We start from the raw sequence: 26,628 nt of genomic DNA, 5'->3' as shown, positions 1-26,628 counted from the left end.
TGGTGCTATAAGGTATAAAGGCACAAGTCATTCTATGGGTTCACTTGTTATATTAAAAGTCCCCACCTTTCAGTAAATGGAATTCCCATTATGATTCAGAGATGTGTGTTTAGAAAACGTCTTGAAGGCTTCAGATGAGTAGAAGCCAATAAAAAACAAAGGCCCTACTGCCTGGTCCATGCCTTCTAGCCTCGTAACCATCTCAGGTCAATTCCTGTGGATTTCTGTTCTTAGGAAGCCACAGCTGAGTATCATTTAGTTGCATTTCCAGAGGAAGTTATATTATCATCATATGCATCTATGTGGGTCTACGGGTCAGGTTTTGGTTATGGAAGTTTTGGAAGCTCTTTAATGACCCATGCCATTTTCCCATAAGAAGTGCGGTAGTGGCTTTTTGGCAAGGCCCAGGAGGTCGGTGATGATAAAGAGTGAAATTTTGAAAGCAGCCTGCTTTCTTTTCTGGCGTTTCTCGCCCCTCACTGGCCATGTCTGTTTCAAGTGGGTGACTAAGAGAAGCTCGTGTTTACTTGGGTAACAAGGAACTGTTTCCCCAAGGTGTGGAGTGTTTGCCTTTGGCTGCCTGATTCGTGCCAGGATGCCCTTGAGTTTGCAGAGTGAAATAACTGCACCCAAGGCTGGGCTGTCTTCTGATAACCTGGAACGAGAAAATTAATTGAAACACTCCATATATGGACAATATCTGTTTTGAGCAGTCTCTGCTTCCCACGCATGATAATAAGCGATCCAAAACAGAGGAACCCCGAAATGAATGTTTTGCCCGATTACAGTTGCTGTGTATATTGTCAGTCTTGAATGATTCTCTTTTTTTTGGTTAGGACTACAAGAAAAAACGAGCCATCAAAAGGCCCAGTCTGACTCTCTCATAATTTCTCCCCATAGTGGTAGAATACAACTTGATTTTACGCTTTCAAGTCTAAGTGTCAACATCAAAGCCTGCCAGGTTTTTTGTTTTGTTTTGGTTTGGGTTTTTTTTTTTTTTTTTTTGCAATTTCCTTCCCATTACGAAGACAGCAGATGACTCTCACTCATTTTAACAATTAGTCTTAATCTGCCTCACTGAATCTTGTCCTTTAAAAGTTTCATAACGTTTTATTAAGTGATCTTAAGACTATCCACTAGTTTGTTTTCTGGTTTTGAAAATGTGTCTGAAAATATGACATTGGCATCAACACACCACACAGGGGCCGAGAAGGTCCTGGCTGTTGGCTCACCGAACATTTCAGTGCCAATTTCCCATTCTGTCAAAAGCCACTGGTCTGATGGATTCTCAAAGGGGCCTGTTGCTCAGTTCCAAATAAAGAGTACAAAAAGAAACTCCCTTTTCTTGTCTCAGCTGCCAGTCCCTGGGGATTGTAAAACCTCGTAGAAATTGCCAGAGGTTGAACATGGAAGGGTTTTTCTCTGTTCGACAAAACCAATCTGTCTGGGTGCTGGCTGATGTCCAGGACCACAGCTCCTAACCTCGGGTTCAGCCTGCAACTGGGAAAACCTGCCCATCCGGCTTTTACGGCCTTGCTGACAACACTGGCCCCTAAAAAGTATTGGTGAAGGCTTCAGCAGTCTGAACCTTCCTCCTTCCTTTCCTTTCCTTCCCTCCTTTCTGGCCCTGACAATTTAAATCTCTCCTTCAGGGCTATCTCCCCCTGGGAATTTTCTCCCTTTGATTCAGTGTCTCCATATAGATCAACCGTTCCTTTACAATGGAAGAAGAGATAGCAGCTCCCAGAAGAGGGGAGCTGACGCGGAGCACACTGGTTCTTGTTCAGAATAATTCACACTTAAACACACGTCCTGGGACTATCCCTTACCTCCAGAAAATCACAGTTCAGGATCAAGAGGTGAGATTGTTAGCAGCAGCTGACATCAGCTGACATCTGTCATTGGGGCAGGTGCTACGGGTATTTTCAGTTACAAGAAAGTGTATCATGGCTGCAGCCGAGAGACGTTGAAGAAACTTTAGCAGTGAAATCTGTGCGAGCTCCCGTCGCTATTGGAGTACTTAATCAGCTGTAAAGGAATCGATCAATCAGGGATTATGGCCTTAGTTAATTCATTTTAGAACCAAAGAGGAAATCTACCAGACCGTATTATCTACCGCATCGTAAATGGGGGAAGAGAATGCACTGCAAATGTCCTTCTGATTTTCCTAAGACTATGATTTTTAATCTTTGGGAACGTCATGAATAATTTTGAAAATCCTTGGACGTCTTCTCCCCAGGGGGAAAAAAATGCACACGTGCACTTACACACACAGTTTCTTGTACAATTTCAGTTTTCAGGGCCGCTGAAGCTTGTTTATGGACCTTCCGGGGATCCATGGACCCGCCAAGCCAAGAATCTCTGAATCTGGATCTTTGCCTTGACTATGGAGGGCCCGCCTAGCGCCGTGCTGCACATTGTAGATAACTGGAAAATGAGGAAATACACGAACAAATGAGTTAGACATTCTTCTTGCACCCTGTGCTGTTTTGGTTACACCTGCTTTTATTATAGCCAGGACCTGGTGTGTATAATTAGGAAAACAGATCCCAGTCAAACCCCTGGTCCAGACCTTTGAGAGGCCATCAGGTGTGCACGCATATGGTCCCTTGCAAAGGAGAAGGGCTTGTCTTGTCATCGAAGGGGCAGCCTCCTCTCTAGTGACTGCCTGGCCCCCCAGCTGCAGACCTGCACCTCGAATTCCACAACCAGCCCAGAGAGGGCACGTGCTCCCCCATCCGTTAGGACTGGGGTTAATTTCTTGGTGGACGTTTGTATTTATGCTGGTCTCCCTGGCAACTTTAATCTTGCCCACTTTCAAACAAGTACCCTTCCCAACTCTTTTATAAAATGAAATTCCTTCCTTATGTTCTTGCTGTGGATGTCTTCCCAGACATAATATTTACGCTGTCACAATCGGGGTTATTGCATATTTGTGTAATGTTTGTTACGTAAGGCATTTTCATTCTTAAGGTATTTTATGTTATTCGGGGAACAGTGTGGGGAGGCTGCCTCTCAGATGAGTGATAGACTATGGTTGAAGGAAAGGTACGTGTAGAAAAGGATAGAGTGTACCGGTATTCTAAGCAGAGACGTGTCTGTATGGAGTGGTCACTACTGAGAAATGGTCTGAATGACTCACAGTATTATCACAGGATCCAAGTCATAGGGGGAGGAAAATTCATCTGACAATCTCAGTGTTGTTTCATGGATAACATTCAAGATAATGAGCTGGCAGTCAGGTCTCCTGGAGAGAATACAAAGAAAAGAGGAGAGTTGTGTTAAAATCAACTCTCCCATTTTCCCCCTCTTTTGGGCTGCTATTGATCTACATTTTAAAATTATATATGTACTGAAATCTGTTTTCAGACTTCGGTGTGGGCAAATATGGATGGGAAAAGACCCAGCCTCTGATACCCGCGGTCTCTGGCAGCCCTAGCAAATAATGCCTTTCGATGGCAGGGCGAAAGCTAGTGCCCACGATCTGATGTAGAATTCGTCTCTAGAGATCAGCTTTCTCATTCTGTTTCAACTTGCCCGTAAAAGAGTAAAAACACTTTCTCAAAGCAAGTTGCTTTCCACGCCTCCCCCAAACCACCACCCAGCAGTCCCCGTCCCGCTTGGTGTCATGGCAAAGAGGAGAGCTTTCTGGAAAACTGCCTGTTCCTGGAACACGCAGCTTTGCAATTGATCTCTTCATGGTTTTCTTGCTGATTTAACGAAGTGCCAGGCATTGCTGATGGTGTTGGACAGCTTTTTTAAAATTGAGGTTATTTATACGAACAGTATTTAAGAACTGATGGGCAGAAGCTGGACTTCTCTCCACCACCCCTCCCCCAAACCCCTTCCTTGCCAGCCGGCTTGCTTTGGATTGAGGCAGCCCTTTTTGGTGGGGACAGAAGACTATCAATCTGAAAGTGCCTCCGAGAGAAATAATGGTTGAGTGATTTTTAGAGCTTCCTGTTTTAGCAGCAAGCATTATAGACATAAACAGTGATCCGGCCAACGGCTGCACTGCTGCTCTGGTTCTAATGAATCAGTTTTGTATTTTCTTTTGTGCTGGCTGGCGAGGGGCAAGAGAGGATGGAGAAGACTGGTTATGGAAGAACATATTCTGTTTCTTTTTCTTTATTATTTGTAAAGAAAAATGACTTGTTGAAAGGAGAGATGGTATATTGTCTGATGATTGTTTTCTTTCTGTTGGTGATTATAAAACATGTTCAGATGAGAAAGGGGATGTTGATGAATAACCATGTACTGTCAAAATGGAGAGGTTATGTGGTTTTGAAGGATTTCGTGGACTTTCAGCCAGAAGTGTGTGTGTGTGTGTGTGTGTGTGTGTGTGTGTGTTTGTCCATACTACCACTGAGAAGACTTCCTGGACCAAATTATCTTTGAGGACTAAATCCATACTAACAAGGTCTTCTCATCTGAAGCCCCAGTAAAGCAATTAACAGGAATTAATACGTGAGCAGTGTGGACTTAATGAGCTGCCTGTGAATACTTTCAAAGGTGCCAGTTTTATCAGTTCACTCTTGGGGCATTCAAGATTTTATGTTTATAAGCATGCATTAGTGGACTTCAGGCAAAGCCCACCCTCCGTCATTGGTCCTGATGTGAGTCCCACTTTCAACAGAGATGTATTTCGGTCCATGTTAAGAACCGAGCTTGCCATGGCATTCCTGTTGCTGGTGCCGATTTGGGATTCCAGCCCATTCCAGTCTCTATTAGGCTATATCGAGCAGCTTATCCCACTTAGGAACTCCATTTTATGTCACTGAACTTCCTCCAACGAGGGTTTCAGGTAGTTGAAGGACCCATAAATCAGAAGGTGATCCCAACAACCTCCTTCGAGAGGCCCGGTGGCCATCCTGCCACTGGATTCAAAATGCGTTTCCTCTGGTTTCCTTGGTGAAGAAACATTCACGTAGGAGCCACTTAAACTGTGTTTTTCTCAAAGATGTAAGTAAATTTCCTGTCTGTTTCTCAACTTAGATGAATCCCTGCTTTTACCTTGAGATTTAAGAGCGTCGTTAAGGAGGTAGGGGCAGCCCAGTCTGCAGAGCTGCACCCTCCCCGCAGCTTCCGGATCCAAGGATGCTTCTGGGTCTGGTGAGCGGGAGGTCTGGCCGGCACCCTCGTGGGTGGTGTGTGGCCTTAACTGAGTCACCTTATGCAAACAAAGGAAACTCTCCTTGGCTCAAACAAAGGCTGTACACAGGAATACAGGCATTTGAGCACAGTTGGTGAACTGTGTGCTTATCAGATCTCAGCGGAGAAGGCAAGGAGGGATGGGCCTGTTTGTAGGTGGAGACACTCCAGTTTGCTCTAGACATTGGTTTTGGGTTTGTAGAGATGTTTTTCCTTCATTCTATTTGAAACCATTGTATGGAGTAGTCATTATCTATCTATCTATCCATCTATCTGTAATTAATGACAAACAGTCTAAACTCATATCCTAGTACAGCTTTGGCCTCTTTACGTGGTGTATTTCCAGTACCTATGGCAGTTGGGTCTGTCCAGATGTTCTGCCTTCCCCGTCCTGCTTGAAACCTCAGGGCAGGTCATAGTTGGTAGATCTTATCTGTCAATCTGCCTATCAATTTGGTCTCCCTCGGCGGGTCCCAACATTTGGCAATATCTGAAGACGTTTTTGGTTGTCACCCCTGGGGTGAGGCGTGCTCCTAGCCTCTAGTGGGTAGAGTGACTCCCACAGCACGTAGGACAGCCCTACCCCTGCAAAGCGTCAGTCACGCTGAGACTGAGAAACCCTGGGCTGGCCTCACACGAATGATCGTGATAAGTCATAAAATGTCTCCTCTCTTCCCTAACACTTTCTTCCTCTTTACCAAACTTATGAAAAACTTCAGTTCACACAGAATAAAAAAAAAAAAAAAAAAACGAGAGAGCATCACTGCACATTAGTCTTTTTCTAAATATGAAAATATACTAGAGTTCTGTGTGCCTAGGATCGCACCATCTTGGCATCTCCTGGGTTGGAGGATGTGTGGCAGCCAGAAGTAGAGGCTGCAGGTGGAGGGGGCCACCCGGCAGGGAAAGCTCTCCCTCGAGGACTCCCCCCACTTACAGCTGCTCCCTCAGGAATACCACACAGGTGCAGGTCCACAGGGACCATCAGAAACAGTGAAAGTGCACGCTGGCTTCTCGTTGCCATCCTCCTCCCCATCAGGCTTCAGTCAGGGGCCACAGGTCCGCTAATCCAGGAACATGAATTGATGTGAGTGGACAGTGTCCACTTGAACTAAAAAGGGCTAAAAGCAAGGTCCTGGTATGCATCACTGACCAATACCTTACAGACTCCGAAAAGGAGTCAGTTTGCACACCCAAGGGCAATGCATGGAAGGAGTAGGGACGGGACAGAGGCTGATTTGCCGTCCATCCCTAGGAAGCCCTGGTTTGCTGCCCACGTGTTAGGTGTGCAGGGACCACGGACAGACAGAGGGCTGGGTTCTTCTGGAGCCTTCTCCTGCCTGCCCTTACGTGTTGGTTCTGCTATCACCTATTTTCTATAATACAAGAAGACTCAGGGGAAGATGACTTGAAAAAAGTCTGCAAAAAAGAGTCCTCTAGGTGTTCTCATTGAATCACAGTGGTGTCTGCTACAGGTGGAATTTCTTGAATACATTTTGCTGTGACTGCGGTCTCTAGTTGTTTGTTTGCATTTACTCTGCAGGGGCCCTCACTCCGAACTTTCCTGCCCCTTCTATTTCCTGTAAGTTTTCCTCAGTAAAGCAACCAGCTCCCAGGTTCGGCGTGGAGATCAATTGTGTGTCAAATCATTTGAGACCTGGAAGAGTTAGCTATCCTCCTGGGAATTCCCGGGCGGCGTCTGAGCTGGGCTGTACGGAGCCCACACGCTGCCCACATTCTGGGAAGTGAAGGTCACTGGGGAAGGAGCTTAGGAACAGCTGTGGCAGGGAGGCGCGCACTGGTGCACTGCGTTGCTGGGACCTCAGCGCCAGGGAAAGGATGAAGATGGACGTGGGACTCCCCAGGAGGTGGCCTTCCAAGAATTTTCAAAACACAAGAGATCCCGCCTTTAACTAGAACAGCACTGTGTGGTATCACCAGTCACTAGACCAGTGCCTGATACAGAGTGGGGACTCATTAAATATCTCCAGATGAGTGACTACCCCAGGACTCTGCCTTATTCTAGGCAGTAGAGCGTAGTGGTTAGCACATGGATATTACTGAATTCTTCCTGGGAGGACAGTGTCTCACCCTGGGCACCATCAACGTTTAGGGCTATTTATTCTTTGTCGTGGGAGCCATCCTCTGCATTTTGGGATGGTTAGTGGCATCCCTGGCCTCTACCCAGTAGCCAGGAGCATTCCTTCCATGTCATTCATGGGTGGTGACAACAAGAAGTGTCTGCAGACTTTGCCAAATGTCGCTTCCTGGGGGAGAGGTGGGGGGAAGAAACACTGATTGAGAACACTGGCTCAGAGTTGTGTGTCTGTGGGCAAGTCACTTGACCTGTCTGAGCCCGATTCAGCCTTTGTCCAAAGGGGGCGGGGTACAGTGAGGATTACCTGAAGTAACACAGACTTTAGGGGTTACTGCTTTTCGTGGTAAGATCAGTTGCTGTGACTGACTCTGCAGGGAAGCTGACGGCAGCTCTGTGAGCTCCTAACAAACAATACAACCGGGACCTGCTTTTTTGTTTGTCTAAATGAATGACTTTTCTGAGAGGGAACATCAACCCTTATCCTGATCCCTCGGCCCCACAGAGCCAGCTCTCAGGACACGGAAGGGTTATTTATGCGCAGCGGGCACTGTGATTTCAGATCAGCAATGGAAGAGATGAAATTAAATATGTACTGTAATCCGAAGCACTGTTTTTCATGGGAAAAGAAGCTCTCCCAACTTAGTCCTTCCAACTCTTTTTTGCCCAAACATTAACAGCATGCAAATATTTATGATTCATACATGCCCCTTTAATTCCCAATCGTATTTTTACAATAAACACGGCATTTTCACAATGAAGCGGAATAATGCCTTTGTCCTGTTGCCGGGCTCCGCAGGCTGGCACCCAGCAGCATCACATTCTTCCTGCACCGTAGTTGCTGACTCCACCCAGGTTGAGGGGAGTTTTATAGTGGTGCCGCGGCAGCTCGCCTTGGACCACACTTCAGGGCATCCTGGCTGTTCCCCTGGAAGCCTTTGAAGGTTGTATCTCAGCATTTTCAGAAACCGCAAGCCAACATCCACACATGGTTTTCTTTTCTGGCCACATGTCAACAGAGAATCGATCCATCTGGCTGTTGCTTGGAGAGGTATCTTGCATTCTGCCCAAATCCATGGGCTATGGAGTCCACTAAGGCCATTGTGTCCCATTTAATAGTCCTCTGATTCATGATAACAACATAGAAACACACGCATCTATTTGTGACGATTCTACGGGTCTTTGGAAGGTAGTGTGACAAAGTATGAGAAGGTGCTGTGCTTGCCGGACTCACTTAGATGTGCCGGCCTCAGTCTCCGCATCTGTACAATAGGTATGACAGTGCTCTTCATATGTACCTCAAAAGGTTATTAGGGTGATTAAAATGAGAAGGTGTGTGTAACAAAACAGGAAGAAAGAGCTATGACTCACCGCCGCATCGTTCTTCCTTCTGTGGGAGAGTCACTGAGGCAGGAGGGAAGAGAGTGGGCAGGAGGTAGCCCGTGTCTCCCTGAGTCAGAAAGTCAGGAACAATGCTATTTCCATTGTCCACTCCTCGTTGGCAAGGAATTTATATTCCTTTATCCTCCGAGGAACTTTGTAAAATTAGAGTGCCTGAGACACAGCAGGAATTTCATAAATATTCATAAATAAATGAAGGAATAATAATAATATAATCATCCCAGGCGTTTGCCGGGCAGCAGCCTGGTGATGGACCTTGTGTTCTCTGTTTTCATTAGTGAGTTGCTCACAGGCTTTGGACCCTGTTCGATCAGGGAAGCATAGTGCCCATGGCTATTTTATCAGAACTGTCCCCCAGCCACAGAGGTCATTTCCTGGGGGTCTTTCTTTCCTTCATCAGATGTGCACTGTGTACCTGCTGCTTGCAAGGCACTGGGCTAGCACTGGAGATACAAAGGCCAGCTAAAGAGAAGCCACAGCATGCCGGGGCCGGTGAGGGGCCCGCACCATAGTGAAAGGAGTGACGGAAGCAAAATGCACAGCTGGGTGCATAGCCCACTGCAAGCTTAGGGGTCTCTCTGGACAGCTTGTCATCTCAGTGGAGATGTTTCAGGGTGACGAGGGGGCTACCAGCTGAAGGCATCAGGACGAGTGTCCAAGCACAGAAAACAGGGTTGGGGAGGAACACCGAGCTGGCCAAGAGAGCTGGTAAGGGCCTTGACATCCACATTGGGAATTTGGTCTGGCCCCCCAGCAGGTTTTAAGCAGGGAATTGACATCACCAGATACAAATGGTACGAAGATGCTGGGATTGCAGACTGAAGAGCAGACAGGGCTTTTTGGAGGGTGCTTGGGACCTGAGAGACGGGATCCAAGGTTAGTTGAATTCATGGATGCCAAACCCGTGGACACGGAGGGGTCACTGTATATCCAGTTTGCAAACCCACCATTGCTAAATGTCACCATGTCTAGAAATCAGCTCCCTCCAGGCTCCGCCTACCACACCCTGCAGCCTTGCCTAGACCTTCCTTCTTCTTCCTACTTGGCCTCCATCCCCACCTGCCCTCCCAGCTTCCTGCAGTAGAGCTATGGGTGCGAACAGCCTGGCAGGCAGGCACTGAGGACCCTGACGCTACCTTCCCTCCAAAATGCCCCCCTACCCCCCCATCCCCCACCAGGCCTCTCTGCCGTGGTGGCATGTGGCCTTGGGCTGTGTGTTTGAGGCACTGGGCTATGGGCACCAGCAGGTCAGGGCTAGGACGAGGCCAGCCCCAGGAGGTCACTTTGGTCACCTGTCCTGTGTGGCATTTGGCCCGTTGGGTGGAAACTGTGGAATTGGGGTGTGCCAACCAAAGGGTTCTCCAGGATGGAAGTACAGGGCAGCAGGCGTGGCCTTGACCTAAAGAGGCTGTGAATTCAGGGTCTTGGAGGTGTTTGGGCTAAAAGGATTAAAACTTGGTTCCTCATCCGAGACGCTCAGGCACTGGGACACCGAAAGAAAAAAGGAAGATCGGAAAGGGGCCATGACATCTGGGGAAAGGAAGTGCAGAAATAACGTGAGAGCATCATGCTTCTTTGGGGTTCGGTAGTGCGCCTCATGAAGAGAAAGCCTTGCCCATCCAACCCTTTAGTAAAGCTGGGCTCACACCCATGCCACCAAAAGGGAGAACTGAGCCTTCCAAGTGAAGTCAGACCTCATAAAGAACCAGCTGTCAAACGAAGTTTACAGAATAATCCATTGATCCATTTATCACACATTTTTTTCTTACTGCCTCAGAACAGAAAATGCAAAGATTAATCAAACACCATTGCTGTCCTCGCACAACTCATTTTTGTAGACCAGCTCCAGAGAAAACACTTGGCATGTTTTTGGTTTTCTCTAAGTAAAACTGCTATGTTTCAAGTGTTGCATCATACTCAACGCATGCTGTTTTTTACGGAAAGCTTAGTTCTGTATTTTCAGCCCCTGACTCTCAGGCAACTTCGCGGGGTTATCCTTGTACCAATAGCTGGGGCCTCCCCCGTACATTTCGCCTGCGTGGCTGCGGGTGCCATCGGTAAGGACATCGTAAACACCGGTGCTTTACACCCAAGTGGACACCCACCGACATCGCTGCCTCGATTCAATGCAGAGAAACTGGGAGATTCTGCACAACTTAAAGAGTCTGTCCTCTATTCAGAAATCCCCAAATAAATAATTATACAGCCCCACTGTCAAAACTAGTGGGAAGTGTTTGGGTAAGGAAATGGACGAGCAGAAAAACGTGCACTTTGGCCGTTAGGTTGTTCCAGCGGAAAAGCGAGAAACATAACTTAAAGGTACTTTGTGAAAAATACCCCTGATTCAGGTTTCTCCTGGAATCTGAGGGTTTGTTCATTATAATACTTAGTTATCTGTGATTAAAATTAGACCTGGCACAAACTACATGGTAAGAGGAGAAATCTTCCTGCAACATCGCAGAATCTTTTGGGATTTCCAGAATTTGCAAAGAGCAAAACTTGAGCCTTCCCTGGCTTTCTTGGTTTTCAAAAGCTGCATTTTTATTTTTTTTTTCTGACTTTCCCTTTCTCCCTCTCTTGGGTGTTTAACGTGTGTGAGCATGACCGGTTTCCCCGCAGAGATGCACAAATGAGTGGAAACTGTCGTGATTTCGTTTCCTAAGCTCTGCGACCCCCTCAGCACACGGTCCTCCGTGTGTACAGCCTGCCCTTGCGTGAAAAAGGGCAAGTTTCACACCCCGTCGAAACTGGCCGAAAAAGGAGAAGATGACTCATGGGTCCAAACCTTCACCAAGGAGAGTGACTGAACCAGAACCCAATGGCTGAGGAGCCACCGCAAGTGGCTTGGCTACCCGTGAACCAAACTTAGGGAGGGGCGATCACAAGAGGACGGAGGGAGACACCCATCGCCATAGGAAGATGTGGCCGCGACGTGACAGGGCACGAGCTTCTAAGGGCGTGAGATGATCTTGAATCGCCTTTTCACCTTCTGCTCCTCTCTCCACCCTCGCCCTTGGGGAACAGGTGCCCATTTGCAGCAATCCTGAGGTTTCGCCACTTCCCAGATGTGGTGAGGAAGTGGCGTGGTGCCCTGGGCCCTTGCGGAACTGCAGCATCCCGCCGTGGCTTTATGAGACCACAGCCGGCTGCCAGAGTCCAGCAGCCCCGGGGCCTGTAAATGTGGGACCTAAGAAAGCACAGACCTGGGGCTCTGTCACTGCCTCACCCTGGAGAGTCTGTTATGGCAGCAAATACCCAGGAAGGCTCGCCCCGTGACCTTCCTCCCAACTAAATAAAGCACTCAGGATTTTGCACTGGCATTTGGATGAACACACTGGCATCGAGGGGGACCACACAGGCTCTGAGGGGAGCGTTTGACCCGGCTTGTTTGTAAAGTGGACCAGCCAGTTGCAATTGTGCCTTACAAAGGTCGCCAGCTTGTGGGAGTAGGACTGACGTTGAAGTGGAAGTTCCAGGGGAACGTGCAGTTTTCCCCGATGGGTCTTTAGGCCCCATTCTGCTGCCTGCGTTTGCTGAAGTTCCTAAAGAAGAGAGGATGGGCCTGGAGGGGCTCAATCGGTTCCACCTACTGCACGCTGAGGCTCACCTCACCTCCCACCATCAGACCTCAACGTCGATTCACCACCAGCTGCACCTCACAGGATTGCCCGCAGCTCTGGTCTTTGTGGAATCATGTTTGTCACATCTTTAGTGATAATTAAACTGATATTTGCCGATGCATTATTTCAGTTAATTTGCATAACAGCAGTATGAGATGGAAGGACTGTTATCACCTCTATTTTACAGATGATGAGGCCCCCAGAGAGGTTAAGTAACTTGCCCAAGGTCACACAGCTAGCAAGGTGCAGAGCTGAGGTTTGAGCCCAGGCGGTCCTCACTGTTAACTAGCACCCCATGCCTTGGCACCTCCACAGGGTTGTATAATCAAGTTCTTGTCTTTTGCTGCTTCCAGGCTTAAGTCAAGACAGCCCTTCTCTCCTTCACTGTTTCTTCCCGCCTTCTTATTCAGTCCTGCTGTTTGTGCTTCTAAACAGCATTCCTCCTGCACACCACCTGCCAGAACTCATGGTGCTGTTTGGGTGAGGTTTCCGTGAGCAGGAGAAGGAAGGTCTCAGGGACCCCCTTTCCTTAGCTCCCTCCGCTGTGAATCCCCACGCAGAGCACCTGTGACCCTGCAGCTTGCCCCCTGGGGAGCCCAGGGCTGCAGTCTTTCAGCAGCACAGCCAGGGGCACCTCTGCTCACCCCATGGGCCAAATCCAGGGCGGCAAGGAGCCTTCCGGCCTCTCCAGGCAAGGACCCGCTCAGGCTACAAATGGGAACATCAGCTCTCTCTACGGCAGCCCCATCTCCCAACCCTGGAGTTAGTCCCAAAAAGCCGATTTCGCTGGTTATTTAGACGATCCGTCCTCCTTTGCTCTCCCCTACCTTCTTACTAGCCTGGCCACAGCTTGCTGAGAAAAACACTTGAGAGGCTTTTGCTCTCCACACCCACACACTTAAAATACCAGGCCCAGAGGTCATTTTGATGACGGAATCTGGTTAATAACACGCATGCTCTAAGTGCAGCTACTACTGCTGCAGGTGCTGGCTAAGAAGGGCTGCATCTCGGCAGGGGCAAGCCGGGCCGTGGTGGGGGCGTGGCGGGGGCGTGGCGGGGCGTGGCCAGGGCGGAGAGAAGAGGACAGAGGGCATAGTTCCGAGGGTTCAGTGTGCCCACTGGGTGGCTGTCCCCAGGTGTCAAGTCTGGTGCCAGGTCTGCTCGGAAGAATACAAGGAAGCCGATAACAGAGTTCTCCTGAAGTGGAAAAATGTCACACACACCTATGAGCAAAATGACATCTCTTATTGCCTCTGTCTATGAGGTCATAAGCAGATGTCCTGGTGCTCAAGGCTGTAAACAATAGTCCGTTGTGCAGGACGCGAACCGGAATACCCCACCTTCGTGAGCCACAGTTACTGTGGCCCAAATGCCCCACCTAGTAGCTTTTACTGGACAGACACTTCTTGACTGCACGTAAAATGATGGGCATAAAATAGTAGAATTATAATTACAAGCAACGATTTCACAAATATTCACTTTGGTTGAATTTCCTTCCCGATTCAGTAGGCCAGTCTGTGGTTAACCAGGGTAAGCACCAGGAGCCCAAATTCAGCTCAGTTAGAAACTGCTTTTGAACTATAACCCAGGCTTTCAATTAGCTGTTGAGTACAGTTTGGGTACATTAGTGTCACCAGGACTGTTTTCGCTTTTGGGGGCAATGGGAAGAGCATGGAAAAGGTACCACAAGTCTGGATTACTGGTGCTGGTACCACTGAGTTTGAAGGTAGAGATTTAGGACCTCATGACAATAACGTGAAGCACAAAGCTGGAAATCTGGGTTTTCCATGTATCCAAGCTGTGTGACTTTGGACAAACCACTCACCCTTTCTGAGCCTTAGCTTTGCTACCTGTTAACCAAGGACAATAAAATCTTTCTTGTTTATTTCATGAGCGTGTTGTGAGAACCAAATAAAATAGTATATGGGAAAGTGCTTGAAAACTTGTAAGTTTTACACAGACCTGAAAAGGCCAACATTAGGAAGACAGTGATTCTCTGTTGCCATTTAGGAAATCAAGAGTAGGATGGTTGTAAACTTATGGTTACCAAAGGGGAAAGGGACAGGGAGGGACAAATTAAGAGTTTGGGATTCACAGATACATACTACTATATATAAAATAGATAAACAACAAGGACCTACTGTATAGCACAGGGAACTATATTCAATATCCTGTAATAACCTATCATGGATAAGAATCTGAAAAAGAATATATATGAAAAAGTATATATATATGTAACTGATCACTTTTCTGTACACCTGAAACTAACACAACATTGTAAATCAACTATACTCTAATAAAAAGTTTTTAAAAATTAAGAAAACAAGAATAGGATGGTTGTAGGAGGGCCGCCACAGGAGTGGGACTGTTTTGGGGGTAAAACCCACAGGTACAGCGAGAGTAGTTGTCACTCGTAGTGCCAAGACTGGAACTCTATGACCTTTGGTGTCTGGACTGAGTTGAATAGCATCCCCTAAAAAGTCATGTCCGTGGGTGACCTCAGAATGTGACCTTATTTAGAAATAGGGGCTTTGCAGATGTAATCAAGTTAAGATAAAGTCATCCTAGAGTAGGGTAAGCCCTAAATCCAGTGACCGGTGTCCCTGTAAGGAGAGGGAGATTTGGAGACAGAGGACAGAGAGGGAGGGAGGCCACATGAGGAAGGAGGCTGAGAGTGAAGTGATGCTGCCACAAGCCAAAGAATGCCAGGGATTGCTGGAACCGCCAGAAGCCAGACAAGGCCGGATGGATTCCTCCCCAGAGGGAGCACGGCCCTGTCGACACCGCAATTGCGTCAACACCTCAGCTTATGGTCTCCTAGCGCTGGACACCGGAACTAGGAGACAGTAAATTTCAGTTGTTTTAAGCCACCCCGTTTGTGGTAATTTGTTACAGCAGCCCTAGGACGGAAATATAGTGTTTTCATGGAATCTCTGAAATGCTGAAGTTGCAGGCAGCCGGGGAAACACCCCTGGCACAGGCACACGCCTACACACGGAGATGGGCACTGGGATTTCATCTAGAAGATAAAACCAGGGACTTCCCTGGCGGTCCCGTGGTTAAGACTTCGCCTTCCAATGCAGGGGGTGCAGGTTCCATCCCTGGTCAGGGAGCTAAGATCCCACATGCCTTGGGGCCAAAAAACCAAAACATAAAACAGAAGCACTATTGTAACAAATGCAGTAAAGACTTTAAAAATGGTCCACGTCAAAAAAAAAAAAATCTTAAAAAGAAAAAAGAAGATAAAATCAGAGTTAAAGGTGACATTGTATGTATCCCAGGAACGCCTTCATTTTGCAAACCAGGAAGCTGAGATCTGGAGAGGTCAAATATTGGTACAGGAACCTAAATCTTCTAACTCTTTTGCAGGAAGAGTTGTGCCTCTCTCTCTCTCTCTCTCTCTCTCTCTCTCTCCTCCCCCATACACACACACACACATACACACACACACACCTTTGAATACCATGTGCCAGATGCTATTTTAATGATTTTACTCATATTAATTCATTTAACCTCTCCCCAAATTCGATAAGGTAGGAGAAGTTATATGTACCCATCTTCCATGTAAGGACACTGAGGCACAGGGAGGGCTAGTGACTTGTCAAAGGTCAGCTAGCCAGAATTCAAAACCAGAGGGCATTCTCTGAACTGCTTAGCAAAGAAGAAATGCTTTTAAGTAACTAATGTATTTATATATTAATACTTTTATTATAAATTATATATTTCAAAACAATTTTTAAAAATTATTAAAAGCATTGCATTCGGGCTTCCCTGGTGGCGCAGTGGTTGGGAGTCCGCCTGCCGATGCAGGGGACGCGGGGTCGCGCCCCGGTCCGGGAGGATCCCACATGCCGCGGAGCGGCTGGGCCCGTGAGCCATGGCCGCTGAGCCTGCGCGTCCGGAGCCTGTGCTCCGCAACGGGAGAGGCCCGCATACCGCAAAAAAAAAAAAAAAAAAAAAAAAAAAGCATTGCATTCGACCTATGCAATGAAGACATGCTTGCATTTCTTAAGTATGTATAAAATGCTTAGATGGAAATCCATCTGCGTATTTACGCTAACAGTTGTCATTGAATCTCAATCTGTCAGCTACATATCCTTAAATCCATTTATTGAATATAAATTTTGTCTGGCCAACCCCATGAGTGCCTATAATAACATCTGGCCTTTCAAAACAATATTTAGAATCAACCAGCAAATAGTATTTTTAACACAGAGAGAATCATTCCAATTTAGCCTAGCCTCAAACTTAGGAATTCTATCTTTCCTAATCCTTGGAGGTACAAACAAGTTTAGAGGGCAAAGACAGAAATGGTTTCTTTTGCTCTGAGCTTATTAAAAGGGAGGACCTGGGGGCAAGGAGTGGACGGCTGCCAATCTGCTCCTATGTCCCTGGGGTCCCGACCTGAAAGAAAACACAACTGAATCTCTCTTGATCCTGTGTTATTCATGACTAAACAAAAGCCACGTGACTAAGGGAAGTGTCACATCTAGACAACGTAGATGTACATTCCAAAATTTAAGCAAAGCCAAACTCAAAGGAGTATTGGAAAAACCAGTAATGCGTGCTGAAGTCCTGCCACCTTTCCAGCGTGAGGGCTGGAAATCATAAATTAATTTTGAATTACCCAGCAGATATATTCAGGCCATTGCCTCATTCTTCGTTGCTCTCTTTTGTGTTCCAACAGGAAAGAGCTTCACTCTGACCATCACCGTCTTCACAAACCCACCACAAGTTGCCACCTACCACAGAGCCATCAAAATCACAGTGGACGGACCCCGAGAACCTCGAAGTAAGTGGGCCGCCCCCCGGGGCTGGCACCTTCCCTCCCAGCTGGTACGCTCAGGCACCAGAACCCTTGTGTTCCATCAGCATCACTCAGATGTGGCTAAAACTTCTGCCACAGGGAAATGTCAGACCCCTGCAGGGAGGGAGAATTTTCCTTTTGACACTCTCGCTCCTCAAAGTTGTCTCTGAGCGCTGGGCTCTTGTTTTGAAGCATCTTCTTGGAGGGCAAAAGGAAATCAGGCTGACTCAAGTGCATGTCAGAATCATTTCAGGACTGCATGGGCCTAAGGACCGAATACGTGGTAAAGTTCAAGGAAGATTGGCCAGGGGCAGAGGTGGTCAAAAGAGGCCAGAGGGTCAGAGTGGACCACAAGGGGCTGATCACCATCCATGCTGGCCTTTTATTCACTTGGAGGCTGGAGATGAAATCTATGAAAATGACCCTTTCCTTTCTGTGCCACAGATCAAAATCTTATTACAGGATTGTTTAAAATAGAGCATGGGAGGGGAGAAGAGTGCCTGAGAGAAAACCAGTAAATATAGAAAGAGGGTACAAAAAAAATAGTTCCTGTGAGGAAAGCTTTTTTATAAAAGGAGTGGGGTTGTTTAGTCTGCAGAAAAATGTCTTCACGGTGACTTAATGACTATCTTTGAGTAAACACACAGTAACACTTTTCCAGAACCACACCCTTCCCTGGGATGGAGGCTGGGTTCCAGTTCCAGATCTGTGGAGCTGACTGGAGCCCCCGCCCAGCATCTGCATGCCTCCTAACCATGTCATGCCCCCGGTGGAAAATTAATATTCTCTATTAATTTTTATAAAGGGTGGGGTTGAGGGTGTCAGAAACAGGGCTTCCTACCATGCCAGCAAGTTGAGATACAGGGATGACAGGTCGTAAAATGAAGTGGTTAAGAATTTGGGTTCTGGGGCAAACAAGTGGAGTTCCGGTTGAGGCTCTTAAGCCTTCAGGAAGTTACGGAGCCTCTCTGAACCTCAGTTTCCTCATCTGTAATATGGGGATAATAATGGGAGCTTCTCTATCAATTTGAATGAGACAATGCTGTATATGCCCGGCACAGAGAATGAACTCAGGAAATGCCAGCAGAGCCTCCCTGCCTGCATCTCTGGCTGCTGCTCTGCACCCCCTACCCCAGGACCATTCCTCCAGAGGACCTGCCTGGTGCCTCTGGGGGCTCTAAGGTCGCCCCTGGGGCGTGGCTCTCTGCAGGTCATCCTGTGAGCACCGCAGCTCATGGCAGTCTTTCCTACAGTCCTGGCCACAGTCTCATGGCATCTTGATCACCCACTAGAAACATCCTGGGTGCTGCCTCAACCTTCCCCATACCCCAGAGTGGGCAGAACCCAGCAGAGAACCACCACATCCACCAGGGACACCCCCCTGCCCCCCAGGACATGGTGTCCGTTCACCATCTCCTTCGTGCCATTTGCCTGCTCCATGACTCGCGTTATTTCTGACCTCATTTCCCCCTGGCAGATTTTTCTCTTTAAGCGCCTGGAGATGTTCTGGCCATATCCGGGCTCAGGAAACTCTGGGACTTGGTAGCATCCCCTGATTCCAATTTCTGTGTGAAAAGCAAACCACAGGCTCAGAAACACACAGTTCCAACCAAACCCAACTTGGGAGGTTTCCAAAGTAGGAATGGCAAATTGAAGACTCCTAGTGACCCTGCATTAAACATAACAGACACACCACACAGGTACCTTGGTGCTTGCAGAGGACCGAAGAGGAAGCAGGCTCAGATTACAGCAGGCATGGGGTTGGGGAGCCGGCAGTTGTGAGGTGTAAGGCAATTGACCTTGAGGGTAATTAAACTTCCAGAAAGGCTCACTTAGGAGGCTGTAGGTTCCCTATCTTTAAAAACAGAAGCAGGGAAGTGGGGAGGGGCAAGATAGAGGTAGGAGATTAAGAGGTACAAACTACTATGTATAAAATAAATAAGATACAAAGATATATGGTACCATAGGGATATAACCAATATTTTATAGTAACTATAAGTGGAATCTAACCTTTAAAAGTTGTGGATCACTATGTTACACACCTGAAACTTATATAATATTGTACATCAACTACACCTCAATAAAAACATTAAAAAAAATAAAAATAGGAGCAATAGCCACCTCTGGGACAGTTCAAAGGTAGACCTGCCTGGAGGAGGAAGCTTAAACCAGGAGACCCCTCCATATGCCTTCCGCTGCCCCTCTTCTCTCAGGCATAATGAAGGGCAGTTTTTGCCCCACAGGCAGTATTTCCTGTAACATTCAGAGAACTAATGGTGGTTGAGCTTTGGAAAACAAATGATGGCCGCTTGGATTTTTAAGAACTGGCAGTCAGAAGGGAAAAACATGTGATTGTAATGGCCCGCCTGTATATACAGTTGACTTAAGAAAACAGTCATTATTGGGAAGGGCTCTTTGAGCAGGCAGAAGGGATTTGCTCCAAGAAGACACCCATTTTTACAGAGTCTTTCCTGCCAAATGGAATTTGGGGTCTAGGGAAAATTTAACTTAAAAACCAAATTAAGTTAAATGAATACGTATGCGTATGCTATAAAGAGGTGTGAGAGGCCTAGGTGGATAGTCTCCATTTCACAAGGGACTTCTACACAAAAGTCAGATGCACACAGTCTCCCAGGGTGACTTAGGTAATGCTCACTTTTCTATTCACTGTCTGAAGCAAGGCAGGCCTAAAGGCATGCTGTTTTCTTACGGTTACTTGAATGTCTTGATTCAAGGTGGGAACTACTTCTTTTGATGAAACTCTGCTCACAGCCAGTTTTGTTCTGTGTTTTTAAGAGAAAGTTAACAGAATTTTCCCCTGGCTTTACTGAGATATCATTGACTTATAACACTGTATAAGTTTAAGGTTTACAACATGATTATTTGATATATGCATATATTGCGAAATGATTACCTCAGTAAGATTAGTTAACACATCCATCACATCGTATGGTGACAGTTTGTTTGTGTGTGTTGAGAACTTTTAAGATCTACCTTCTTGGCAGTTTTGTTGTTAACACATTATTGACCGGGGGATTTTTGCAGAAACTAACTCCTGTGGCCATAATACACGTCTCTGGTCAAAAATGTGTTGACTAGAGTCCATGCTGAACATTAGGTCCCCAGAACTTTTTCATCTTATAACTGGAAGTTTGTACCCTTTGACCCATTTCCCCACCCCCAACCCCTGGCAACCACCGATCTCCTCTCTGTTTCTGTGAGTTTGTTTTGTTTTAGATTCCACATGTAAGTGAGATCATACGGTATTTATCTTTCTCTGCTTGGCTTATTTCACTTAACATAATGCCCTCAAGGGCCATCCATGTTGTTGCAAATGGTAAATGTCAGGATTTCTTTTTTATGCCTGAATGATATTCCTGTATGTGTGTGTGTGTGCATGTGCACGTGTGTGTGTGTGTCACGTTTTCTTTATTCATTGTCTGTTGATAGATACTTTGGTTGTTACTATGTCTTTACTATTGTGACTTATTCTTTCTAATGCAATTTTAAGAGAGCTCATTGCACAGAAATTCGTACGCCCAGGCGGTGTCAAATCTATGGGTTAATAACACCTCCCAAGTCCCTTCTATCATTATTATGGTGCTATGAATTCTGGGTGATTCTGGCAAAATGGTCCCAGCATCACCAAGGTGAATAGTTTTGAAAAGTTCTTTTGTTTCATGAAATCAATGACTTTGAGAGCTAAAAGGGACCTGAAAGAGGCTTCAGGGCTAACGGCCTCCTCGATAAGGGAAAGCAGGCCCAGAGAAATGACATGATCTGCTTAGGTTGGGAGAAATAGTTGGTGATGAAGCCAGGATTAGAAATGAGGAGCTCCTGATGCCTCATCCTGTGCTCGTATCCATCCGTCTGTCTGTCCGTTCATGCATTCACCTCCCCGTCCATACCACACCGTCTACACCTCATCTATTCTAGGCTCTCTGACCCAACCTCGGTATCCTCATTTTCTAAACGAGGTGTCGGCTTATAGGACTTCTCACATGTGTCCCGGCTCTAAGATTGTCTAGAAAGGGCAATTGTTGGCGCTGGATTGCAGGCACGGCGCCTTCAACGTAAACCATTTGTGCAAAACCAGAAGGAAAGCTTATCTCATTCAACCTGCCAGTCAGGTCAATAAGAACAGGACAAAGAATTAAGAAACATGCCACAGCTAGTCTGCTGGCTGGGCCGATGGGATAACTTGATGTTTCCCAGCCATCTTCCTGGTTTTCAGTGGTGAAGTTGTAGCAAAAAGAGTCTTCCAAAGAGAATTGAAAATATTTTTCATTTCGGATGGTTACTTGCCCTTTGACAGTAGCTGACCTGCCTCTTAGTGAGTCAAGACTTGTTTTTCCCACATTCCACAGGATTATTTTTACATCTCAGATTAATAGAGAAATTATTAATTGTTGAAAAATTAAATTTATTACGGAGAAAGAACACCATCAGAAGCTATCTCCTGCTGGGATACTTCTTGCAAGCAGCAATGTGGGGTCTGTTTTCAGTTTGTAGGTAGAACATTTAGAAGCTTGTCAACCTATTAAAAGATAGTCTTCTCTTTAAGCATGAAAGATAGAGTGAAAGGAGTTTTCAAGAAAAGGATATTTGAGATTGTTTTTATGTTTTTGTTTTCTGTTTTTTTTTACTATTTCAGGGGATCTAATGGAAAACTCTAGCTCTCAACCCATGTGCCTGTAATTTAGCCCATGTGTCTGTAATATGACAATACTGAGATACCGAAGCATATTCTCTGTAGATATTTCCCTAAATAATTTGAATGCGTGAATTAATTCAGTGCTATAGAGGAAGATATTTGGCTGATGAGGGGTTGAAGAGTAGTTGGGACCCCAATGACTGACCCAGTGATGGGGGGCCGGGGAGTGGGGGAGATGTCCCAGTAGCGTGGATCGTGGATTGGACATTCTGATGGCACAAGCCATCATCTGGCTGGCCAGGTATCCGTTACATCTGGAACACTGAGTAACTAATTAAAAATTGAAAAGGTTCTTAAAACAAATATTGGCCATTTCTGGAACAACTTCTGCCCTCAGGTTAAGGGAGCCCTTCACGGTAACTGTTGTGTCTGAGCCCTTGAGATGCAGAATAACGGATAGCCAGGTGGAGCCATTACTTTAAAACTTCGGAATATGCTACTTTCTGGGACATTAGCCTTTTTGCCAACTAACTATAATACTATTTTTATGGGGAGTTACAGTTAAAATAGGTCGATTTAAAATACGCTTAATTCCCCATCACTCAATTGCTTTGTTAAGGACTTTGTTGAGAGTACATCACACAACTATAACTTTCTTCTATGATATTGAATGTAAATTGCAAACCTATAATATATATAGAGAGAGAAGAAACAGGATCTTTGTTTATGACAGTCATGTTTCAAGTGAAAAAGAGGAATGCATGACAGGCACCCATAAACTTATGGTGCTAATGGACCTAAAAACGTTTGAAATCAAGTTTGTCCAGAAAAGTGTGGGATGAGCAGAAATGTTTATGGATTTGCTCTGGTGATTGACTGACATACAGTTCTCTTTTAAAATGTTATTTTCTCTTAATAATAAAAATACCTAAAAATAATAATAATAATACCTAACACTCAGACAGCGCTAATTGTTTGCCCAACACTGTTCAAAGTGCTGCGCATACCTTCATTGACATAATTTTTGCAAGATCAGGTAAGGAAATTGACACAAAGAGAAATCCATTCCCTTGCCCAGGGTCACACAGTTAGTCAGCCAGAACTGAAACGAAGCAGTCCAGACACTGCAGGCCACAGACGCCAAAGTCTGTTTTAAGAACTACACCAACTGCTACTTGAGCTTTACTGTGTTGAAATTTCTGTGCAGAAATTGTATCTTTAGGAGAGTTTATCAATAAAATTCTGGTTCAAATACAGTTTTCTTGGAGAAAGCAGAGCCTCATAGCCTCGGCAGTCGTCATTTTTGTACCGATGGGATGGAATCAGTGTTTTCCCTGGGGCCGTGCTGCAGTGAAATGTACAGCCATGCTGTCACATGTGCCAACTTCTGGTTCCACATCTTTCACCAGGGTCTGCTTGGGGACCTGGCATCAGTGGGGGCCTGAAGCAGGGATGCTGCCCAACATAAACCTCTCCCTCCAGTGCGGGCAGGCAGGAAAGATGAGTCATGTGACAAAGATGACCCCCAGGTGAACCGTCCGAGTCCGTTTCCCCCTTCGGCAAAGAACTTCCTAGAGGGACCACGTACACAGTTGTGGAGCCTGTTAGGAGGATGCAAGTTCGTGTCATTCTTTGCTCCTGACTTGTTAGTGGAATGCCAGGAGGTTTTCTGGATCTGTAACCTCAGGATCGTAATTATCAATCCCCGATTACTTGATTCGCTGGGAATTGCTTCAAGCATGTCCTCTAAGTAATGAACGATGATCTACGTAATCCCCCTTTCCTTGGATCCTTCCAATGTCGGATTTGGATTTTCATTCTTTCTAGATGAAATTGCGATCCCCGAAAGAAAAGGAAATAATTCCTTCTTCCCTCTCACCCAAATATAAAGTAGGAGACAGAGGGTCAAAGAGGTAGAACGTTCTACTTATATTCCTCCTCCCACTGTGAAAGGCAATTCATTGCTAACGTAGACATTCTGGGGTGACTTCCGCTGGTGCTATAATCCCCACTGTGCTGAACTCCCCAACTATCTGATGCCTTGGCAAAAGCAGTTTTTAAAGCGCTGATTATCCTGCCTAAATATTTCCAAGGAATTTTAGAATGTCTTTCTGGTTTTTATGCTTAGTAACATCAAACTAGAATTTTATATCAAAGAAGAATTTTATATACATAAAGACTTCCATGACCCTTGAGCTTTTAGTGGACTTCATAGAGCTTTTAGTGGACTTACCCAGGCTGAGGTCTGAAAGGGTCCCTTGGATGAGGGGTGTGTAAAAGGACCCTGGAGGGAGTAGGGTTCTGCCTCTGGAAGCAGTGATAACCCCCCTCAGTAGCTCGCCCGAGACCTGGGCAGACCTGTGACCTCTTGGTAACTAGCTCTGTCTTATACGGAAGTCACCAAGATGTTTAGGTGGCATTTGTATTGCTACAGAAAGGAAGGAAATAGTTCCTTCCAGGTACCAGTGAGAACCCAATGAAATGATCTAGGTACCTTCTCAGTCTAACGCAGCGGGCATGGGGGAGAGAAGAAACATGGAATGAACCTTAAACCATGACGTTGAATATCTCCTTCCATCCAGACCATTGCAAACCCATATCAATATTTTAAATGCCACACCAGTGAAGTCAAGATCTAAGCTAACATATCACAGTCCTTGTTAGAATTTAGTATACGAAGTGCTAAAAGAAAAAAAAATCTTGTCTGCATTTAGGCTTCCATCTCTTAATCTTAGAACACGTATAAGGCTTCCCTGGTGGCGCAGTGGTTAAGAATCTGCCTGCCAATGCAGGGGACATGGGTTTGAGCCCTGGTCCAGGAAGATCCCACATGCCGCGGAGCAAGTGAGCCCATGTGCCACAACTACTGAGCCTGCGCTCTAGAGCCCACGAGCCACAATTACTGAGCCCGCATGCCACAACTACTGAAGCCCACGGGCCTAGAGCCCATTCTCCGCAACAAGAGAAGCCACCGCAATGAGAAGCCCGCGCACCGCAACAAACAGTAGCCCCCACTCACTGTTACTAGAGAAAACCACGCACGGCAGCGAAGACCCAACACAGCCAAAGATAAATAAATTTATTTTTTTAAAAAATGTATAAAGTTTTCTAGATCCTGAACTGGGGGGACCTGGGTTTCAGACTGGCGCCACCAGGCCAGTGGGTGTGAACTCAGGCAGTTCTTAAGTACTTTGTCCTCACTTCCCTCTTCTGTCCAACCAGGCAATGGGACGAGATAATATCTAAATTAGTCTGCACTGAAGGAGTAACAAAGTATCATCAGAAAAACAGAAGCCACGGGCTGCCCCACAAACAGTGCCCCTCAGAGGCTGACCCCCGTGGGCCGCCGTCCACAGGGGTGTATCCTTCATACGTCAGACATATCCATATACACTCAGCTCCTACGTTAGATATTTTTTTGCTCTACGTTTTTGAACGGCTGTTATCATTTGGTGTTGAAATTATCTGGCTATGAGTAACTCATTCAATTTCCTGCAGCCCTGATCTCGCTGCCGTCAACACAGTGATTGCCATCGGGTTGAGATCCCCATTTTGGCATTTGCTTACTGTGTGGGTGACCATACCTGGGGTGCATGCTAGCCTGGCTGAGCCTTCGCAGAACAAGGACAGGGGCTGTACGCGCGTCCCAGGGCAGGGAGCCTGAACGCGCCTCCCAGGGCAGGGAGCCTGAACGCGACGGTCTTGGTAGAACATCTTGAACCAATGTCTGGCACACAGTCAGTGTTCAGGAGATGGAACACTTATTTACCTTGAGTCTTAGAATCCTTTGGAAATGAGAAAACGCTAAACAAAAAACAGTTGTGATTCCTAAGTTTAAAAATTCATGAAGTTGCCATAATGTTTCATTTTTTTAGACACAATTAAACATTTATAAATTTTGATTTTTTTTTTTTCAGTTTTCCTTTTGTATTTAGACAAGGTAAAATTTCTTTTCTGGCATTTTTATGGACCCTTGAAACACTCCGGGCACCGTTCCTAAGTCCCTCATGGGCAAATGGCTTTGCCCCCAAAGGTTGAACTTTGTTTTCACAAACTCAGGGGGAAAAATCCTGCCTGAGTAACATCGAAAGTATTTGAGGTCTAACGTCTGGGTCCTTTCAGATACATGCATGACACAGCTTGGGAGAGGCTCTTCCACACTGATCTAGAAAACTGACATGAAATGTGCCAGAGTCTCTTGGTGTCTGAATTCTCGCGTCAGATGCATGCAACTCACCTCGGGGGCGGTGGTGCCTGGACCCGTTAGCCGCAGCCCAGCTTTGCGGGCATAGGAAACACTCGGCCACTCTGAGTTTCCTAAACCAATGTGTCTTTCTAGATTCGCCTTGGGATTTTTGGAATTTTCTTTTTTGGTATGTGTTTGCTAGGCCTTTTCTTCTCTTTCCCCAAAGACACTCAGTAGCACATTTCAATGACAGCGCTTCCACCTTTCACCATCGGAAACCCTTCTGGGCATGCGCAGTGCCTCGTTTGTGGCCTGCGCACCTTGTGACCTGATGGAGTGGCCTCTGACCTGGGATGGTTGGGGAACAGCTCCGCTGAGGTCCGTGCTGCCATCTAGTTGCACTTTGGGAAGCACCCTAAGCGTGTTGGAACCCTGGGCGCTGCGCAGCCAGATGGGCCCCATCTCTGTGTGCGAAACTCTCCTGGCGGGGGGTGGACCCACGGTTTGCAGACGGATTGCTGTTGGCACAGCGCATTATAATGCGTCTGCTTGTCGGCTTTGGGATGGACTTAGAATATTTTTTATACTCTAACCACGTTCTAGTTTTTATTTTTCAAAAAATACTCTACTTGAGTTTTTGCAAAGGCTTGTATTTTTTTCCTGTAAGGCATGTAGCTAAGAAAGGCATTAGTAAGAATTGGATCCAGTAGGTCT

At 46.3% G+C, this 26,628-nt stretch overlaps 1 protein-coding gene across 2 annotated transcripts in view; it reads left to right on the top strand.

Annotated features, from left to right (window-relative positions):
* RUNX1 (RUNX family transcription factor 1) overlaps positions 1 to 26,628 on the top strand; it is a 243,804-nt gene that overhangs the window by 163,521 nt on the left and 53,655 nt on the right. For both annotated transcript variants that reach the window (XM_079921906.1, XM_079921905.1), the window contains one exon: positions 16,955 to 17,059. In XM_079921906.1, coding sequence (XP_079778032.1) covers positions 16,955 to 17,059 — 105 coding nt within the window. The remainder of the gene's footprint in view (positions 1 to 16,954; positions 17,060 to 26,628) is intronic.

Source organism: Stenella coeruleoalba, assembly GCF_951394435.1.
Source record: "Stenella coeruleoalba genome assembly, chromosome: 5".
NCBI classification, from domain to species: domain Eukaryota; kingdom Metazoa; phylum Chordata; class Mammalia; order Artiodactyla; family Delphinidae; genus Stenella; species Stenella coeruleoalba.
The sequence above is the reverse complement of the archived record's forward strand: the minus strand, read 5'-3'. Positions and strand labels throughout refer to the sequence as shown.